Source organism: Suillus fuscotomentosus (assembly GCF_016647785.1).
Source record: "Suillus fuscotomentosus strain FC203 chromosome Unknown F5891scaffold_30, whole genome shotgun sequence".
In the NCBI taxonomy this organism is placed as follows: domain Eukaryota; kingdom Fungi; phylum Basidiomycota; class Agaricomycetes; order Boletales; family Suillaceae; genus Suillus; species Suillus fuscotomentosus.
Genome location: NW_024539542.1, coordinates 96,496 through 116,298, shown reverse-complemented (window position 1 = coordinate 116,298; position 19,803 = coordinate 96,496). Strand labels below are relative to the sequence as shown.

At 47.1% G+C, this 19,803-nt stretch overlaps 5 protein-coding genes across 5 annotated transcripts; 2 read left to right on the top strand and 3 right to left on the bottom strand.

The window, feature by feature from the left end:
• Positions 1 to 193: 193 nt before the first annotated feature.
• Positions 194 to 3,775, bottom strand: F5891DRAFT_953169 (uncharacterized protein; the record flags this gene model as incomplete). Its single annotated transcript, XM_041375162.1, has 7 exons — positions 194 to 912; positions 976 to 1,270; positions 2,178 to 2,371; positions 2,422 to 2,795; positions 2,846 to 3,054; positions 3,096 to 3,443; positions 3,494 to 3,775. 7 exons carry the CDS (start codon positions 3,773 to 3,775, stop codon positions 194 to 196), a joined length of 2,421 nt encoding a protein of 806 aa, XP_041225352.1.
• Positions 3,776 to 8,361: 4,586 nt separating this feature from the next.
• F5891DRAFT_898990 (uncharacterized protein) lies at positions 8,362 to 8,541 on the top strand (the record flags this gene model as incomplete). Its single annotated transcript, XM_041373423.1, has 1 exon — positions 8,362 to 8,541. A coding segment is annotated over one exon (180 nt), but the record flags the coding sequence as incomplete, so codon positions are not given.
• A 1,249-nt stretch (positions 8,542 to 9,790) lies between these two features.
• On the top strand, positions 9,791 to 12,272 carry F5891DRAFT_376847 (laccase). The gene is made up of 12 exons (XM_041371624.1): positions 9,791 to 10,086; positions 10,137 to 10,188; positions 10,241 to 10,309; positions 10,367 to 10,516; positions 10,567 to 10,651; positions 10,701 to 10,728; positions 10,787 to 11,489; positions 11,542 to 11,562; positions 11,621 to 11,769; positions 11,825 to 11,848; positions 11,902 to 11,963; positions 12,013 to 12,272. Exons 1-12 carry the CDS (start codon positions 9,962 to 9,964, stop codon positions 12,084 to 12,086), a joined length of 1,542 nt encoding a protein of 513 aa, XP_041225350.1. The 5' UTR covers positions 9,791 to 9,961; the 3' UTR covers positions 12,087 to 12,272.
• Positions 12,273 to 13,608: 1,336 nt separating this feature from the next.
• Positions 13,609 to 14,729, bottom strand: F5891DRAFT_1189228 (uncharacterized protein; the record flags this gene model as incomplete). Its single annotated transcript, XM_041367119.1, has 8 exons — positions 13,609 to 13,652; positions 13,703 to 13,853; positions 13,904 to 13,950; positions 14,002 to 14,068; positions 14,119 to 14,307; positions 14,371 to 14,397; positions 14,471 to 14,632; positions 14,703 to 14,729. The coding sequence occupies 8 exons, from the start codon at positions 14,727 to 14,729 to the stop codon at positions 13,609 to 13,611; spliced, it is 714 nt and encodes a 237-aa protein (XP_041225349.1).
• A 2,094-nt stretch (positions 14,730 to 16,823) lies between these two features.
• Positions 16,824 to 19,346, bottom strand: F5891DRAFT_1278607 (amino acid/polyamine transporter I; the record flags this gene model as incomplete). The annotated part of the gene is made up of 15 exons (XM_041370323.1): positions 16,824 to 17,301; positions 17,351 to 17,663; positions 17,711 to 17,858; positions 17,913 to 17,949; positions 17,996 to 18,066; positions 18,120 to 18,182; positions 18,230 to 18,321; positions 18,372 to 18,473; positions 18,524 to 18,617; positions 18,669 to 18,701; positions 18,751 to 18,817; positions 18,868 to 18,948; positions 19,010 to 19,064; positions 19,127 to 19,173; positions 19,227 to 19,346. 15 exons carry the CDS (start codon positions 19,344 to 19,346, stop codon positions 17,002 to 17,004), a joined length of 1,623 nt encoding a protein of 540 aa, XP_041225348.1. The 3' UTR covers positions 16,824 to 17,001.
• Between the last annotated feature and the right edge of the window lie 457 nt (positions 19,347 to 19,803).

Below are 19,803 nucleotides of genomic sequence, written 5' to 3'. Positions count from 1 at the left end.
TCGGGGTCGCCAACTAACCTATCCGAACATCATAGGTATTCAAGTTGTTCAATTCTTTCTTATATCACCCACACAATCACTTATACAATTGTCTACCTACTCTTTCTTATATCACCGATCAAACCAGAAAACTTCTCATATATGTAGTCCTATGCGGTACATGAAAAAAAACAATTACAAAGCAGAGATGGTGTCAGTCGTTTATTGAGTACAAAAAATCAGCCATGTCTTCGGTGACCACTTCGTGCTCTTCACGGTCAAGGGCTTCAATATCATGGAATTCCAACGCAGAAGAATCAGGATTCTCTGCTTGTGCTGTGGCGAGAATTAATGCGATATAGGTAGTTAAAGATCCACACTCACCGGAACTAGCACCGTTGGTATTGACTGGTCTGCTGAACGCAGGATTCGCAAGGCGAGTTCCAATGCCACTAATACCAGAGAATCCAAATAGTCTCTCAATCTGATCTAACCGATATGTGTGCACAGCGTTGATAGCCGCCCGTGAGCGCCACTGGCGTTTCAACTCGGCAGCAAGCAAAGGGTTAGCTACAAGAAGTTCGTCGATAACGGCAGACGTGTCAATGGTTTCATCGTGGATAGCAGTTCGGAGCCGGCGAATTTCAATATTGAGTCGAATAATTTCTTCGCGAGCTCGGCAGAGCTTGAAGTACTTTGTAGTCGCCTCACGGTGAGCTGGCCTTGCCCAATCCTTGTCTTGGATGTCAGTACGAGAGTCACGCAGAAGGTCAAACTCGCCAAGGAAACTGTATTCGGCAATGTCTTTCCATGCGATCGTTTGTCTCGGTGGGATGAGGGAAGCAGCCTGGATATTGTAGCGATTGATCGCGTTGCGAATAGTGTCCGAGCGCCGCTGTAAAGCTTTACTAATCTGTTGACGTAGTTTGTATCCTAAACAATTTGTAAACGAATCAGTCATAGTACAAGCGCTTACTAGTAGTGGAAATCTCAAACCTGTGCCCGATAACGAGAGCTTTGAGAGTTCAAACAATCTCATGACGACCAAACGTTCGAGTTCATCCAATGCAGTACGATACTTGCCGAGTGTCGCTTCCTCCTTGAAACGTTTGTATTCGTCACCGCCAATCAACCATCTCTCATCGACAGATAAGAGTGTTTCGCAATGAGCAACAAGCCCCTCGGCATGCTGTAATTTGGCGTATGAAGAATTAACTCGGATGCGAGCTTGCTTCAGGGCGTTGTAGAAACAACAATACTGAGAGGAACAAAGAAATGCTCCTGACTGTATCTAATAAGTTGTAGGTCGTGCGTTGCCTAGTCTGCGATACTTGAGATGGCAAGTGCATTCGACCCTAAAGGGGAAGCAGGTGCAGCGGAGATCTAGAGGTACGCGCTTCAGCGAAGCGCGAGAAAGCGCAGGTGCGCGCAAGGTACGAAGGCGCGGGAACGCGCGCGCGTATTAGCGCGAAGCGCGGGAAAGCGCGCGCGTGTAAGCGGAAATAAGAGAGACTAAACTTATGTGAAGATATAAGCAAGATAAAGGATGTGAGATGTGTTGTGCTAATGAATAGATTTCTACTGCGACTTTCTAAGTAGTAAGTACTAGGTAAAGTTGGGTGAAAAGTAAGGTAAATAATAGTATGTACTGCTGGCGCTTATATAGCGCGCCTAAGCGCGCTCATGCGGAGCCGAAGCGCTACCGAGTAGGTATGTAAAAATATATATGAGTGAGAAACTATGATAAAAATAAAGGTGGAACTATGCTAATAAAGGAAATGGAAATATACGCACTAGGGAGCTTGGTGGACAGTGGATGGCTGGCGCTATAGGGCGCGCAAGCGCGGGAACGCGCGCGCGCGTATACATCGTGAAGCGCGGGAATGGTGCGCGCATGGCGCGCGTTGCGCGGGAAAGCTGCGCGTCATATAGGAATCACTGTGGATGGTACACAGAGTGATGCTGCGAGTTGGTGCTGTATACTCCCTAGTGTAAAGCGCCATATCACACTATGAGATGCACGAGTCTCTACAGCGTCATGCATCTGTTCCAAGCTGCCAATATGTACTCCATTAAGAGCGTTATTGCCAGATTCACGGGCGAGATCCCATTCAGCTCTATTAAAATTCATATCAGGGGATGGGTGGTAGTTAGTAGTCGATGGCACGATACCTTCTTTCAGCGAGTTCGTCTAGTACTTCAACGTAACGTATAGAGAGTCGATCTCGTGGAGCTGGCTGCTTCAGACCATCCAGATATATGCGTTCCTGATCAAAGAATCCAGGGAAGTCGTTGTCGCTAAGGCGTAGCTCGGCCTTGATAGTTTCTAGCTCGGCTGTCAGCAACCGAACAGATTTCAACGCTTCGCGATAATGAGTCCACAAATAATTACCTGACACTGCGGCATCAGTATTACAATTACAGCTTGATTTTTTGACTTACTAAGTGCAGCATACTTATCGGCATCCCAAAAAGCGAAATGTTCCTCGATGGCTTGGTGGCGATGAAAACGGTTAGCATGCCTTGTGCTACGCGCAAGCTCGTTAGATGCAGAGAAGATATGCTCACAACCCTCGCCCTCAGTATGGCCAGTTCCAGAGATATACATTGGGTGCCAGTCAAGCTGACACCTTCGATTGTGCGCATGGCCATGGAAGGCGCCAACCATCATCCGAAAGCCGAGATCGTGTGCACGAGGGCCCAACGTACTATTAGCTAACGTCTTCGAGAATGCGCAACCGATATCGTACGCGCAACCTCCATTTTTTCCATATACCGTAAGGAGTTTGTCGATGATCGCTATCGGATATTTCGCACTGCCAGAATACATTAGTAATATAAAAATTAGATCAAAATGCGGTCTTACAGTTCTCCGCTTCGGATCATATCACACGCGAGAAGCACAAAGCGATGGCGGCATGAAGCGATAAAAATACCTGACTCTTGGAATACGGCAAACATCTTCTTACGTGAGTCTGGGCCAGCGTTTCTCCATCGATTGACGCATGTGAATGCTCCCGGATGATCCGGGTCTGTAGGCTCATCCTCCCAGTCGTCATCATTCCTCAAGTCTGTCTAAAAGATAATGTTAGAACATAGTTGTATACATAGTAAACACTTACTTGTCGGGATTTGACTTCATTCTCAAACTTGTCAACAGCGTCAGCATGAATCCAATAATCCGAACGAGCTGTGCGAGAATCAGATCGGGCGGTGGTACCATAGATGGACGAGTCCCATCGCTTCAGGCTATTGTTACCGTCAATTGATACCAGCCATTCAAAATCGAGGGCAGGTTCATCGTCGAGCTTGTAAAAGCATGCAGGGCATGTGTTTAACATACGCCAGTTGACGGTATCCCGTTTGAGCGCCTGACGCAGACGCTGGTTGATGCGATGGAGGATTTCTAGAAAAACGTCATAGGCTGCCGAGAATTGCATTTTTAAGTATGGCCGATATGGAATCTACAAACTCAACGTAAATAAACGAACCTCAATGTGAGGAATGTACGTACATCGTGAAGGTAACATAAAGTCTTGCATTGTGATTGGATACTGAACCGGGGACACGTTCGGTGCGACTGACGGTAGGCAGCGAGTGTACGAAGCGAGATGGCAACAGAAGGATACATCGGGGCACACCCGATGTACCCATAGTAGATGAGGGTTTCATTCGGGTATTGATGAGACGGTAATGGTCGTAGATGCGAGCGCCTTCGTGCTGCAAAGAAAAAATAAGTACAAGATATCAAGGAACGTTTCAGACTTACTGAATGTATCAATGAGTTCAATCTCATTAATTGAGAATGAAGCATCGACACCTGACAGGACCTGATCTGAAATATCAGGCATACCGTCCCCGGAATCTCGACTGCGATAGTTTAAGTAGGCGTCAACGAGACGATCTATCTGAAGGCCCCAATGAGCGGTTTGAGTGTCGATGCGTTCTCCCCGAATTCGTGGATCAATGTGATGACTACAATGGGTGTTAATATTTGAAGAGTTGTACACAGTGGTGAATACGTACTATCCAGTTAGATCCGCCAGTTGATGAGCAAGGTCTTCAAATGCCTCATGCTCCCCACCTGCGTGACTGAGGTCAAAGGCCTCTTCACCTGGAGGCACTGTATGGGTGAACACCTCCACGTCCATTCCAAAATCTGCCATCATATTTTCGACGCGGCTTCGGTCCTCTGATGACATTTCTAATACAACAATAAGCGTTAATGATAAAAAAAGAAAATAGTACATACCTTGTATAGCAGCCTGGCGGCTGGAATCTGCCTCTGCCATACGCTGGCTTTGTTTGCCGGCTGCCAGGACTTTGGAATAGCGATGACCCCCTCTAAAACCATGGGAAATGATGGATTTCGAGAGCCCTTTGACCCTCCCGACACCTGAGGCACGAGGCATTACTGGGTTGGGGCGACGAAGGCACGAGGGAGGCGGGAAACGGCAGATACGAAGGAGGGCAACGACGAAAGCACGAGGGAGTTGGGAAATGGCAGGTACGGACGACGACGACGACGACGAAGGTACGAAGGAGGTTGAGAAGGCACGAGGGAGGTGGGAAACGGCAGGAACGAAGGAGGTTGACGACGACGACGACAAAGGCGGAACAATGGGGGCACGATGGAGGCAGGGAACGGCAGGGACGATGAGCACAGTGATGAGGAGAGCTAGGAAGCGTGAGAAGGGCCCCTTGGTTCGAATTAGGAAGCGTAGTAGGCGTTGCCGAGCGTGCCGAATTAAAATAGGAATATGACGCAATTAAGGCGGGGCGGGATGCTTACCGAATATAGCCTATGCGCGCGCGCGCGCCCACCATAGTGAGGTGTACATAGTTTTTTTGAAGGTATTTTGAGGAGCTGGGGCACTATTTAACGCTGGTGTAGGGATTTGATGAAACCAAGCCTAATTATAGTTGGCGAGACACGTAACTACCAAGTATAATAAGGCTTATTAATAGGGCAACCCAGGTGCGCGGCATATGTGACGCGGCACTGTAACAAATTCCCATGTACAAATCATGTTTACACAACTTCATATCGCATTCCAAACACTTTGAATCATCGTTAATGATCAACATATGAGTGTCTCCCTGCGTACAGGCTCTATAGTGCTGTATTCACCTCTCACCAAATTTACAGTGCTTGTCCTCTGCGTTCATACTACTAGTATGCATCTTGCGCGTCAGTCCTATATTGTTGCATTACCTCTAATTCGTTCATCTATGTTGGTTTTCAGATGCAGTGTCAAATGTTGTCTCACTGCGTCAAGCTTCGACCTCACCCTGCTAAGTTTGATCCACTCTCTATACCCTGCACCAACACGTCGAGCCCCAACCATGGCATGTCAGAAGCCTCGTTTAGGCTGCGTCAAGCACTACTCACACCACGACAAGTTCTCCCAAATATCTTCGCAGTCTCTGTACTAATATCAACATCTACACTCTATGCCGCGTCAAGGCCTACTACAGTGCCGCGTCAACCATAGCACATACCGCGTCAGTTGCCGCGTCAAACCTCCTCCATGCCGCGTCAAACCTTGTCACCGCCGCGTCAAACCTCGTCACTGCCGCGTCACCCGCGCGTCACGCCGCGTCACTGCCGCGTCAAACTTCATTCATGCCGCGTCAAACCTCACCACCTCAACTGTCACACTGTCCGTATAACTTAGGTATATTTTACTTTACATCTGTCATAATAATTGATATTCTAACAGTGTTCCTTTTCATCCTGACAGAATTAGACGTCGTACACTGTAATTGTCCATAGGCAGTAATAAATTTATTTTACTAAGCATTCTTTCGTTGTCTCCTCTGGGCTCGAGAAACAACCCTTATTATCGCGCTTTTGTGAATCGTATCATGGCCTTTGTGAGTTCTTTAAAATACGGAGTAAACTTGTTATAATCATCTTTTAGCAATTAATCAAACATATATTCAACTTTTTCTATCCCAACGAGACAGAATCAAAATGATCCAGATCGGCCGGGTCCGCTGCTGAGTTTTGGGGACCTCATACCCTGCTATGACCGTTCAGGTGCGTCATCCGACATATTCTCCTTGTGAACTCAGATTTGACAAATAGAACAGGCAATGTAATAGCTTATCTTCCGGCCTCCGTGCAGACCGCTCAGCCATCACATGACCCTGCACACTCCGTCCCAAATCCACCACCCCTCCCTCAACACATGAAACACCACTCACAGGAGTTATTCGAACTCTGCACGGACACAAAGTCTATACCACGCCGGCGTGCCCGAAGTGTTAGTCCTTCTGCAGCCCGAACAAATCAACGCCGTGGTCCGGATCAATCTTCCAATTCCCTACGTCCCAAATCTGGCGGTGGAGATGAGTTATGGGACCCATGGCCGGACAGTGACTTTGAAAGGTTATTAACATGGGAGGAGGTATTAAGAACTGACAATCTTAGTGAACATTGGGCTTGTCAGCCAGGAGGAGACAAGAGGGGGTCAGAGTCAGCACTTGTGTGGTCGCAAGGTAAAAAGACGAGACGTGTTTGCCTGGGTGTCATTACTTGCGATGAACCTACCTGTGAGGTAGTCACACGTCCGCAGACCCGCCGGGCTGGTATCATGGGACAACTCAATGCATCGTGCCTTTGTGGTAGTTATGTATACCTAGTTGTACATGGCTCTGAGGCAACTAAAATAACAAAAGAATGGTCGTGAACTCATCCAACTTGATCTGGAAGTTGAATGTAGAATATAGGAATGGCGCGTCAGTGGCCGCGTCAAGGCTCGTCAGTGCCGCGTCAGTGCCGCGTCACATGCGCGTCACGACCGCGTCAAAATAGCTACGCCCCATATTGTGTGGAGGAGCTGAGAAGATGTGATGGAGGAAGGACGAATGTGGGTAACGGGTTGACGGGAGTGGTGCTCATTATCGTCTGCCAGGTCGGACGGAATTGGTTTTAGGTCACTAGATGAGTAATATGGTTTTGATGGGGAAGGAGACCTACCAGTGCGGTAGCGTAGACAACGGACGAGAGGATTTGGAATGAGGTCGAGAATTGATAAGGTCGGTACACCATAGGTTGATCGATCGTCAAGTTGGCGATGGCAGGGCCTGACAAAGACACATATGACCTGATACCTGTGACTATCCACAATCACGGCCGTACATCAAGTGACTTCCATCTCGAGAGAATAACATACAATCACTGTGTGTTGTTTGCCTAAGAAAGAATAACTTGCGATCCTGTTGGTGAATTGGATGGCTGACACTGGCTTATAGGATCTTGCCCATGCCGCGGCTGTACGATGTTTCCTACAACTAGTAAGCTCCGCACGCTAGCTAGTAAATGATCGTGTATGATAGAAATCAAGAAACCGTACGCGTTGGGCGTGAACTTTAATTTCGGTTGATATTATAACGTGCGAATCTAAGCTGCACCGGCCGGTCTTTCTGACTCACAGACAGCACTGATCTGTACAACATTTGGTGCCGGCTGCTGCGAGTCCTAGTCATCGACAACCAGCTCGCCGTGTCCCAAATGATGTCCACCAAACGCCACGTGCTTACCATTTTGATGTTCGTAGTAACGTCTCACCGACAGCTTGCACGCGTGGCTTCTCTGGCCGAGTCCCTGGGCAAGCACAGCTTCAAAGGACTCGTGAACTTCAGCCCGTCGCAGTCAAGTTGCAGTAAGTCATTTCCTCGCAGTATTTGATATACAGTTGATGTGTTATTGCAGATTTGACCTTTTGAAGATGCGGGCGCAGACGAACACAAGTTAAACGCATCTTCGGCTTCCAAAGATTGTGTGACTCAGCTAGGTCCTACTATGCGCGCCACACCTATAGTTGTGACTGCCCTTTGATCTCCTTTGTCTCCCTCTGCAGCTACGCAGTCATCGTTCATTACCTAAACAAGTTCGTGCTCGCATATTGATATATCTCTACATCTAATTGACTTATCGCGTCTCCCACAGTTGAGTCTGGCGATGGTCCACACATTCCTCGTCGTCCTCGACACCGAGTTGTACCGTGTTACAACTTCCGATAACGCTCGGATCCAGGATACCTTTGCGTACCTCAAATCCGAATCGGCTGATGCACGTCGTATTTTGGGTAGAATCTCATTTGATCAATGCGACTACTACCAGCTCAAAAATCCCGTGCACCTTCCTGATGACCGAACCCCTGCCGACATCATTCTAGAGTGCCTGGATGAGAGCAATTGGCAAAAGGTGCACCCTGTGCAGTCATTGCGGACTCTGGCACAATCCTTATCAGATAGTTATGTCTACATCGTGATCAAGCCTCAGGAGGGCGAGTTACGTCAGCATATCTGTTGATCATTAGCTCACCCATTCCCAGTAGTTGAGGGTGATGCTGACGAGGAGCCTCAATCCCCGTCAACGGTGGCCGTCTGACTGTCATCGACTTCAACAGGTCCTTGCGAGTCAAGGGTGTCGAACATAGGTTCCGTAGCGTCGTGGGCACTCCCGAATATATCGCCCCCGAGGTAGCCGCTGGTAATGGTTTCTACAGTGCGATCCGTGCGGACTTGTGGTCCTGTGGAAAGACATTAGAGGCGCTGTGCGACAAGTGTCGCCCATCCACGGATCGCGATACCCTCACTCGAAATTTCGTGGCAACTTATGGACGAAGACCCGAAAAACGACTGATGATGACAGAGGTGTTGGAGAGGCTTGCCCATTGTACCGTTGATGCTACCACTCGACCAGGTTCCTCAAGGTAATGTGAATCTGAATTCTTCATTTGCGGGCATGCATTTACCTGTTGTGAGCAGTTTCTCTGTTGCTCCACAGGATGTAAGGGCATGAATTCAACTTGAATGTCGCACACATACCATGTTGTCGACAGTGGTTAAAGATTGGACTAATATAACCTCGTGGTTCTATATGTATACCGATGACATTAATTATAGCCTCCGTTTTCAAATCAACTGCACCTGCGGAATCACAGCAACACCTGATAGCGGTCCAGAAGGTCGCAAACCTGTCACCTGAGCTCAGCAGCCATCATGATTCAATAACCTTGGACGGATAATGTCCATGTGCCTATACAGGCACTTGATAGCTCCAAGACGTCGCCGCAATGCGGTCCAACGTATCAAATTACAACAATAACATACTGTCGGATTGCAGTATGTGTTTAGCTGCGGAGGTATAATTAGATTAATCTTCGACTGCATCAGTTTGTCGGGTGTTCATTCTACACGGTAACAGGTGATATGGCGCGGGAACTTACTGGGCAACTACTAGCTATGCAACGTGGCTGCGGCACCAAAGATCTCCGCTTATAAACAGATCCATCTCCATACCAGTCTTGAACTCGGCAACTGTCAAATTTATCGCTACAGCGCCTGGGGCCAAGTCTTGAAGATCTGTCGTCGTGGGTATTTTGACAACTCTGCCGAGGCTTGATGTAAATGTAAATGTTCTACTACCAGTATCGCTTGGCTAATGATTGGATCCTATTGCATTATACAAGGCGATCCGTCGTGTCCTGCATGCCCAAAATAGGTTTGAAGGCGGTAGGTGTAATTGACATGACAGCCTAGCTGCGTCTCGAATCATAGATGCTTATTCAGGTGATCCGTTGCAACGCCCCCGGCCAACGACATCCACAAAACGTACGGAAGACATGAAAGCGCGTTCAGGTACTCCGGTCAGCCGCCAAGTCCCTTTTGGATGCTACCCAGCTTCAGAGCTCGTATCGCTAACGGAGAGTGCCTTTGACAGGTAATCAAATTTTCCATTCTACAAAGTCCGTAATGCATTCGAGTTGATCTGTGGAGACCTATAGGTGGGAATCTGCTGGGACGTACCAGTACAGGGGATTACTGCCTCATAGTCGATTATTTCGGAATCGGAAGATATGTAGACCAATTCTCTGATCCAGGGGGTGATATCAGGAGCACTACTTAAGCTGAAGGATACCATGTATTTCGCTCATCATCCTCCTCCTATTGACTCGAGTGTCGAGTCATGTTCCAACTCTATGTATTCATATGCCTTCTGGCATGCCTCCAGGGTCGTGCCGTGACTATTGGCCCAGTTTCTGACCTCGTCATTGCCAATGGCATTGTATCCCCAGACGGGTTCACCAGATCGTCAGTGTTTGCTTACTTTTCGACCGATTTGATTACTGACTGCATTGCAGAGGGGTTCTTGCCGGTGGCACTCATCCCGGGCCCACTATTGTAGCTCAGAAGGTAGCGTTTGCTTTGCGTGCGCAAACTCTTGGTTGACCTCATGTGTATTTAGGGAGACACGTTCAAGATCAACGTCACAAACCAATTGACTAACGATTCGATGCTAACGAGTACCAGTATCGTAAGTACCAGCCGATAAATGCATGTAGGAGCTCACAATGATGTCTATCGCAAACAGCACTGGCATGGGCTATTCCAGCATCATAGCAACCAAATGGACGGCGTGTCATTTGTCACGCAGTGTCCGATCGCTCCGGGACACTCTTTCTTGTACGACTTCAATGCTACCGACCAAGTGGGAACGTACTGGTACCACTCTCATTATGGAGTGCGTGCTTCGATTTTTATTCATGGTGTCGGAAACTGATTTCAATTCAGGTCCAATACTGCGATGGTCTACGAGGTCCGCTGATCATCTACAATCCAAACGACCCATACAGTTCATTGTATGATATTGATGATGGTGAGTACGTTCGACGAAACAAAGTTGCGTTTCTCACATTTGAGTAAAGAGTCTAGCATCATCACATTGATGGACTGGTAAGAAAAGAAAAGGCTTATGCACCTTTTTCTCTTATTGACTCGGCTTGCTTTGTAGGTATAACTTGCCATCGCCTCTAGTACAGAGACAAGTAATCGCCGATTCGGTGCTTATCAACGGTGTCGGGCGTTATGATGGAGGGCCAGATGTGCCTCTCGCCGTCATCAACGTTCAGCCAGGAAAGCGATATCGTTTTCGCTTGTTGAACATGGCGTGCAAGCCCAACTACATTTTCTCGATCGACAGCCATAATCTTACCATCATTGAAGTCGATGGTCAATACGTCGAGCCGCTCGTAGTGGACTCTATCCAGATCTACGCTGCGCAACGATACTCCTTCATTCTCGAGACAAACCAGCCTGTCGACAACTATTGGGTGCATGCCGATCCCGATGCGGGGACAAATGCCACGGCTATCTTTCGATATGCAGGCGCTCCCGACGCAGACCCCCAGAACATGACAAACTCAGACTGGGATACTCTGAATGAGACTAGCCTACACCCCCTAACTCCGCCTTCGCCTCGTTTACTGCAAGAACCGGACGTCAAACTTGACCTTGTTCTTGGGAAAAACCTGTCCAATTTCAACTTCCTCATCAATAACATCCAGTATACTTCTCCTAGTGTCCCTGTCCTATTACAGTTACTGAGCGGTGCTATGACGGCTGCGGATCTTGCGCCCAACGGCTCCGTGTACACTCTGCCACGGAATAAGGTTATCGAACTTACGTTCAATCCAGATAATTCCCCTGGGGGTCCTGTGAGTCCATTTCAAAATGACATGTATGTCCTTGGCTGACATGTCTTTACAGCATCCATTCCATCTTCATGGGGTACTTCTTGGCATGTCATCTACATACACTCAATAGACTAATCATAATTGGTTTGTAGCACAGTTTTGCTGTTATCAGGGGTGTTGGAAGTACTGCTTATAACTACATCGATCCTGTCATGCGTGATACAGTGAACACTGGCAACACCGGTGATCGTGTAACTATCCGGTTCATCACCGACAACCCTGGACCTTGGTTTTTGCATTGGTAAGTGTTCTCTTCATGTCTTTTTAGCTCGTAATAACATTTTGTCTTTGTGAAGCCATATCGATTGGCATCTATCCGCGTGAGTTGCTCCTTTCACTGAGCCTGGATTTGAATTAATCATTGGATCCGTAGCGGACTGGCTATAGTATTCGCAGAGGCTCCTGAAGATGTGGCGGCTTCACAGCCTCTCAATAGTAAGCACCGAGCATTATGAACTAGACCGGGTCTGACGATCAGCGTTAGATGCTTCGAGGCAGCTCTGTCCGATATACAATAGCATTCCTCAGCAAAATTTCCCTCTCCCTCCTGTTGATTAATAGTTTTAGTTTATGCCTCCGTTTGTTCTGAAGGACATTGAACAAGACATTTTTCAAATACGATTTGTAGATTCGTAATAGGTCAGACACGATAGATAGTAAATAGCCCTCATTCGTAATGCAGAGGTGATGTCCGAGCTGATCGACAGCCATTCGTGCCGTTCGTCCGTATCATCAGCACTTAGCTACAAATACATGCACCCTGTATCTTGCGTTCCGCATGGAGAGAGCTTAATTAAGATGCGTTCAACCGCACCGCATAGAGGTACCAGAATAACATCAATCGTCTACACTTGCAAATCTGAAAGGGAACGGCGCAAAGAGGCCACGAAGGAAAAGGGTCGCGGGTCGCTATGTCAAATTGTACACGGCACCTGAGGTGAGTTAGCGTTCCTGCATAATGTATGCTGCGGTCCTCAGCTGATCGGCGAGGCATAATCACTGAATATAGAACCAACTATTTTTGGCATTGTGATCTATTTTATCTAGTACTGTGATGATGTGTGGGTGGTTTTTACGGTATGAACTCTCTGCTATGCAGTCTCCCACTCGGGTGGGGTAACATGCAAAAAGGAAGACGAAGGCCTAAAGTATATCTGGAGTTGGAATGGGCCTGCGGTATCGGGTGGCCAGTGTGTTTGATCCGTTAAGCATTGCGGCTATTAATTCCTGCTGCGCTGAGAGTGGGAGTCAGCATTGGAGTGTGAGTGCAGGAAACTAAAAAGGGGTTTTGCAACGATCCGTGACGCGCAAGATGGTACATAGTGCTACGACCGGTCCAATTGCAAGTTTCTCGTTATCTCAATCAACAATCAATGTTTCCTATTTGACATCCATAAATATTCAGTCTTGACGCCGCGTGGGACGTACTTTTAACATTCTGTTCTACTTCGTGTGCTAGTCATCTGAGAGATGGCCTCCATATGTGTGTTTGTTGGCAGAGTGGATGATAGACGACGGTGCGAGTACAGATCATTCCAAGAGTATGAGATTGACACTTAAAGTGCTCCATAGGTATAACTTGAAAAGCAACCCCGTATGGTGACGCAAATGATGCGTGCTGGGTTGTTCCACGGTCGTCAAAGGCGCTGCACCTAGGACCTGGGCCTGAACGGCGAAAAAAGTGGTTGCGTACTATGGGAGACTCCTGTGCGAACAAGAATTATGAGAGTTTATGCGTAAATTTGTTGGATGCGACTTGCTCGTGGTGAATATTAGCAAAGCACCGCCGAACCAACTCATTGTTGATCCTTAGCGTACAGCCTTCAGGAGTAGGAAAACGCGCTGCATGTGACCGCATTTGAACACGTCACTGTCAACAAATACTTGTGCAAGTCAAGACATCAAGCTTATTGCCTACTCTCATGCGAGCTAGGCTGCATCCCGATACTGTAGCTATATGATGTATGAAACTTAATACGCCTTCTCGCAACCCTTTCCTAATTCGAAAGCTGAACAAACAGCGATAAGACTTCATAGTAGTAATGCAAGAGGAAAAACCAGTACCTCTCGGATATATTGCCTAGTTGTAGCGCTTCTCGTCCTTGAGATGGTAAACAAAAGCCTCTGGTGACAGGTGTTATACATAGTGATCTACTAGGCCTGTAATGACTTACTTCTCTTTTGAACATCATTGTCAATGACCTCGCCTTCGACTCCGCCGTCATCACCATCACCGCCCTTGTCGTCCTCCCTTTCATCGATCAAATGAGAGACAAAGGACTGATGAACTTCATCGATGCCTTCGCCTTCGTTCTTGCCGTCATCCTGCCTTTCATTGATTGAATGAGAGACAGGACTTATGAACCTCTTCAAACGAAATCCGTCTTACCAACTCCCGTGATAATCCCTGTGGTATTCGAATCTGCAGATGAGTTAGGACTGACTGCATGTCACATCAAAATGCAGGACTTACAGCCAACTATCCACGACAGAAAATTGCGGCATCGTGGAGAGGCAAGAGAGTAAGTCCAATAGTATAGCTAGATTGTGTTGAGTCATGCGTGAAATAGCGACAGCGTCGATAACATACGCCGCCAGAAGTAGGTGCTGGTGATGCGAGCTCTGCCATCGCCATCCCAATGCACATGATAAAGGGGCAAGCAAATGCCCATTGCGCAGAGGGAAAGTGAGATGTAGGAATCCTCACGTGTGATGAAAGCTTACACCCCAAACCATCGCGAAAGGCCCACCGTTTGGTATTGCATAGAAGAGCACAGAACTGAACGAATTGTTATCATTAGCGATGGGATTTCAATTGGCTTGCATCATAGCAATGGCTTACGCTATTGAAGGAGCTACTCCAACAAAGCTGAATGCAAGTCCAGCCACTTGCAATTGTTAGCTTGTGTCACGTACACGGAAGAGTCTGAAATCAAGCTCACCTCTAGCGGAGTGAATTCCCTGTAAAACTCCTGCTTGAATCCTAGCTTGGCGAGAGTCGTTTCATCTGCATCTGGTTGCGGGTGCAACTTGGAAATCGCTGAAGCTCCGGAGTTGTCATATTGCACCGTTGCAAGTGGGTGATTTCGACTCAGCCTGAACCACTAATCGTGCAGTATTAAAAGAGGTTGATAGTCAACGGGGAATCACCGGCACCCTCAGTATCCACATTACCGTGACGACTGAGATTCCCTGATGCATACATGTGGTTCTGTGGTTCTTGGTCTGCGATCCAAACAAATATTGAACCAAACGCTTGAAGAAATAACTGAAGTTAATGCCATTTTTGGCATGTGATACAAAGTCCGATGATGGAGGCAGAGTACACTAGTGCTGTGCACATACGCACTTCATACGAAAATACTCACTTTGGCTAATGTGCACTGCAGGAACGGATATAATCTCTCGACCTCATTTTGCTAATTATAATAAAGCACATGATTATGGTATATCGCCGCCACTCTCATTGCCATACGTCCACCAAGTTTGCTTCTCACTCACACTCATCCTCTCCCAATATGACCATAGTCTTAAACGATCCCACTTTGTGGCCGATCATAAACGGATATCGTGATTCCAGTTATCTTATAGGTTCGTGGAAAGCAGTTGAATGTTGAAGCTGACTCATTCTAACCTTAGCTGCGGTTTTGCAGTTGCCATTTTTATTGAAGTAACATATGATTGAGGTGAGCATGACGATATTAAAGGACTGCTGATATCCTAGAACTATTTCAGCACTTTCGTTCGGACAGGAGGTATGTCAATGCTATCGCTGGGGCGGACATCTCGCTAACAATGGTTTTATACTAGGTCGAACTGATCTGGGTGAGTGGAGTATCATGTCAGAGGAACACACATGAATGTACAATTAATTCCAGGTGCAACGCTGGTACCTAATGACAGTTCTATATCTCGGTGTATGCGGCTTATTGTTGTAGTTTCCATGCTATGCTGACTTAAACGTATCCTAGGTGCGTTACCTCGGAATCTTATGTACTGCCTATGTTCGGAAGGTCAAATAATCAATGTCGTATTGATTGTCTATCTCTCATAATCAGTGTGGGTATGTTGAGTATGTCTCCCTGGTATATTTGCTGCCTTCGCTTCTCCTAACCAACGGCATACAGTCTGTCTTCCAACCATCTCGCTAACAGATACAGTGAGTTTCCTGCACAGATACCTACCATCCCCCTTCGATTGACCGTGGTGTCCTGTAGGGGTCAGTATGATTCTTTACTAACTTCTTAGTTCACTAATGACTGCTACACTATACTGCCACAGATGTGAGTCCATTCTGGAGTGTGTGCTACCCGAGGCTTGTCACTGACTGAATTCGTTAGGCGTTATTTCGTACATCGTACAGTATTAGGTCGGTGGTTTGGTATTTCCAATATTGGGGGGTGAGCTTGGCACTTGCGACAGTTATTTCCTTGACTTGAATCATGCTGCAAGTCATCACGATCACTCGGTTATATGCCATGTATCAACGATCCAGAAAGATCCTGATATTTCTCAGTGTCGTCTTCCTGGCTGACAACATTTTTAACGGAGTGGCCGCTATAATGATAAACCTATATCTTTCAGGAGGTACGCTTAATTGCGGATAAAGATAAATGTGCATAGTGCTCATCGATGAGCACTAGAGGAATTTATTCTTTCTGGCACTCATCAGTGCTCTTTTGACTTTGGAGAAGGTGGCTTGCGTCTGGATCTCATTATTTGGATACTCGGAACGGTGTGAGAGGTCCTCACACTATGTCTCGCAATCTGGATTGCTGTGAAACACTTCAGCGAATTGCGACAATATTCGACAGGAAGTATTACCGGGGACTGTTTCACGGTATTGGTGAAAACCCACGTGGTCTACTTTGTTAGGTGAGCTTATGGTGTGATTATAACTAATTACTCTTACTGAAGGTGTGGCGGCGGTAGCTTTCTTGCTATTTCTTGCTTCCAGCTCGTATATGGTTTCTCTCCAGCACTCTCAACGGTAGTATGTCAATCTTTTACTGACCTCTGCATGCGATCATGGCTCATCATTTCTATAGGACCAAAATTCCCTGGAAGTTCAGATTTATTCTGGATCTGTTCAAATATTCTTAATCGGGCAGATTTATGTGCTGGGATCACGCCTGATTCTTAGCGTTCGAAAGTATCATGCTGAGCTCGTGGCCTACTCCGATGCAGCAACCGGCATGAGCTCGATCGCTTTCCAAGAGCGTGTGCATATATCGACTGGCAATAGTGTGTGATGCTCGGTGAAGTTGACGGTTCTCTAGTACTCTCCAAGGAGCAGGGGAGTTTGCTTTTATTTATTCGCACTTTTGTGATGGTATTGATTAAGCTCATTTGGTATTTCGACGTATATTTCAAGGACACGTACAAAAGTTTTCGTTGTAGTATTTAGTCAATATACACGCTTTAATCCAATATCCTGAACATCTCTACTGGCACCAGTCTACACGAACACTACTTATACATCCACCACTGAAACATAGATATCGGCATCATGTTCCTTCCTCTCCGATATAGAATCTTCGTCTTTGTTTTCACCTCTGATGGCCGGCGTATAGTTAGATATGGGTCCAGTGTACCAATGTACGCCTCCGTACACCGGAAGATAATACCAGGAAATCGCTAGAAACATGAAGCCTCCAAGTACCACGACTGTATAGTTCATCTCCTGTGCCGTTGTTTGCGGGGTCGCGGGAAAAAAGAAAACAAAGCTCATGAAGCTCATCCACACCACAGCGATCACAGAGACCGGAAAGCTCTGCACAGACATATATTAGATCAGGAATACATTGCGCCGATTGACCCACCAGTTTCCCCAGATAAAACGGACCGGGTTTAAAATCATTCTGGAACACAAAGCGGTTCGTGATCGGCGTTATAAAGGCAATATACGACGCAGTGATAGCAATTGTGAATACCGCATCGATGGCTTGGGTGCTTACGAACGACAAAAGTCCGATTGCCAGAGAGCAGATGATTTCGAACCAAACAGTGTTGACGGGTGTTCCTGTGTAGCGATTGATCCGGTACAAATATCGTGAAAAAGGCAGGGCTCCATCACGAGCAAATGCAAATGTTTGACGAGAACCGACCAGGAGGCAGTTTGATGCCACCATGTACCTGCTCTATGGTTAGGCTGGAAATACGCTACGCGGTACTAAACTTACTCCGCTATAATAACGAGACACCATAGAGCCAGGGCCTTTTGCTGCCCGAGCGAATTGAATAGGATTTGTGCCATAGGCTGGCCAATAGGGCTATTGAAGACGCTGCCGACATCAGTGCCCATGCAAAATGCAAGGGAGATGTTGACTCCTATATTAGAATGTGTCATCAAGATCAAAATGGCATGTCATTCATTCCACATACCCAAACCAAGGACGGCTGATACAATAATGGAACTGACCTGACTGAGATAAATACAGCAATTGGTCATTTTTAATGTCACTTACTATTGCCCATGGTATCGCCATAGCGGCATTTGAGGCCTCCTCGCTCATGTGAACGCTAGCATCATAACCCCCTGGTGGGTTAAAGATGGTCATGGAACAATGATTCGAGAGAATATGGTCTAACCTATTGTATACAGAGGAGCCATCAAGCTCAAAATAAATGCGAATCCGGATGGCCAGCCGGCCACTACAACTAATTGTGAGCTACGAGCGTAATTTGACGATGAAACATACAGTTAGTGAAACCCCCTAGCGCAAAATTCGCGCTGTTTCGATAATCCGGTGGCGTTGCGATCGGAAGCGCAATGATGATTATGAAGCAAAGGCTATTGGAGGATTTGAAACAATGATCGTGGACCAACTCCACAACACCTACCATGCATTCACCAACGTGAATAGTCTCTGCAACCTTGCCAAAACTTTGGTACCGAAACTCACGAGGACAGCTTGTGACAAACCCAAAGCTGCGTATATACCACTATAAAAACCAATATGAGGAGTGTCGTGTCTGTATGGGAATGAGCTTACTAGAGCTGCTGGTTGGTAGTCGTATATGTCTGGCCAGAGGAGGCGATACTGATTGCTGCAGTAATTTGAATCGCACAGGCCCAGTTTACGGAAGCTAGCACACGTGATCAGGGGGAGACTGTTGAAAAAATGAAGCCCGTCTTACCAACTCCCGTGATCATCTCTATGGTATTCGAATCTGCAGATGTCAGAACTGGCTGCATGTCGCGTCAAAATGTAGGACTTACAGCCAACTATCCACGACAGAAAATTGCGGCATCGTGGAGAAGCGAGAGAGTAAGTCCAATAGTATAGCTAGATTATGTTGAGTCAAGTGTGAAACAGTGACAGTGTCGATGACGTACGCCGCCAGAAGTAGGTGCTGCTGATGCGAGCTCTGCCAACGCCAACCCGGTGCACATAATAAAGGGGCAAGCAAATGCCCACTGCGCAGAGGAAACGTGAGACGTTACAAAACAGCAATCTCCACGTGTGATGAAAGCTTACACCCCAAACCATCGCGACAGGCCCACCGTTTGGTATTGCATAGAAGAGCACGGAGCTGAACAATTTTTCGTCATTGATATATAATTTCGATTGGCTTGCGCCATAGTGACAGCTTACGCTATAGAAGGAACCACTCCAACAAAGCTGAATGCAAGTCCAGCCACCTGCAATTGTTAGCTTGTGTCGCGTACATAGAAGAGTCTGAAATCAAGTTCACCTCTAGCGGAGTGAATTCCCTGCGAAATTCCTGCTTATATCCTAGCTTGGCGAGAGTCGCCTCATCTGCACTTGCTTGCGGGTGCAACGTCGAAATCGCTGAAGCGCTCGGAGCTGCCATATTGCACTGTTGCAAGTGGGTGATTTTGGATGAGCCTGATTTATGGCATTGGCCACGCAGTATAAAAGAGATTGATAGTCGACCGCGAATCACCAGGAAGCACTCTCAGTATCCACCTTAGGTGACCATAACGACCGAGACGTTCTGATGCCATACATGTGGTTCTGTGGGGCCCCTCTGCGACCTAAACGGAAATTGAGCCAAGATATCACTGAGATTTATCCCGACTTACAATCAAAATGCGGACACTAGCCTGTCTGGACCTGACGTGCCGCGTGCGTGGTCGATCAGCCAGGGTTGAGCAAACGAGAATGCTAGGTCGACATGCAGTCATGGGCCCCATGTGGGACAGGCGTGGTACAGGTAACAGCAGCCCACCGTAACCTTTACATACCTCTGCTGTCAGCAGAATACTAAGCGTTCTGGTTCTTGACTGTTTTGCGCACTTGAACTTCTC

Excerpts from the sequence above, each read along its gene's own strand:
- F5891DRAFT_376847 (XM_041371624.1), top strand. The coding sequence starts at position 9,962 with ATGTTCCAACTCTATGTATTCATATGCCTTCTGGCATGCCTCCAGGGT. Across the intron at positions 10,652-10,700 it reads ATTGTATGATATTGATGATG|AGTCTAGCATCATCACATTG; the intron begins GTGAGTACGTTC and ends ATTTGAGTAAAG. Across the intron at positions 11,964-12,012 it reads GGCTTCACAGCCTCTCAATA|ATGCTTCGAGGCAGCTCTGT; the intron begins GTAAGCACCGAG and ends GATCAGCGTTAG.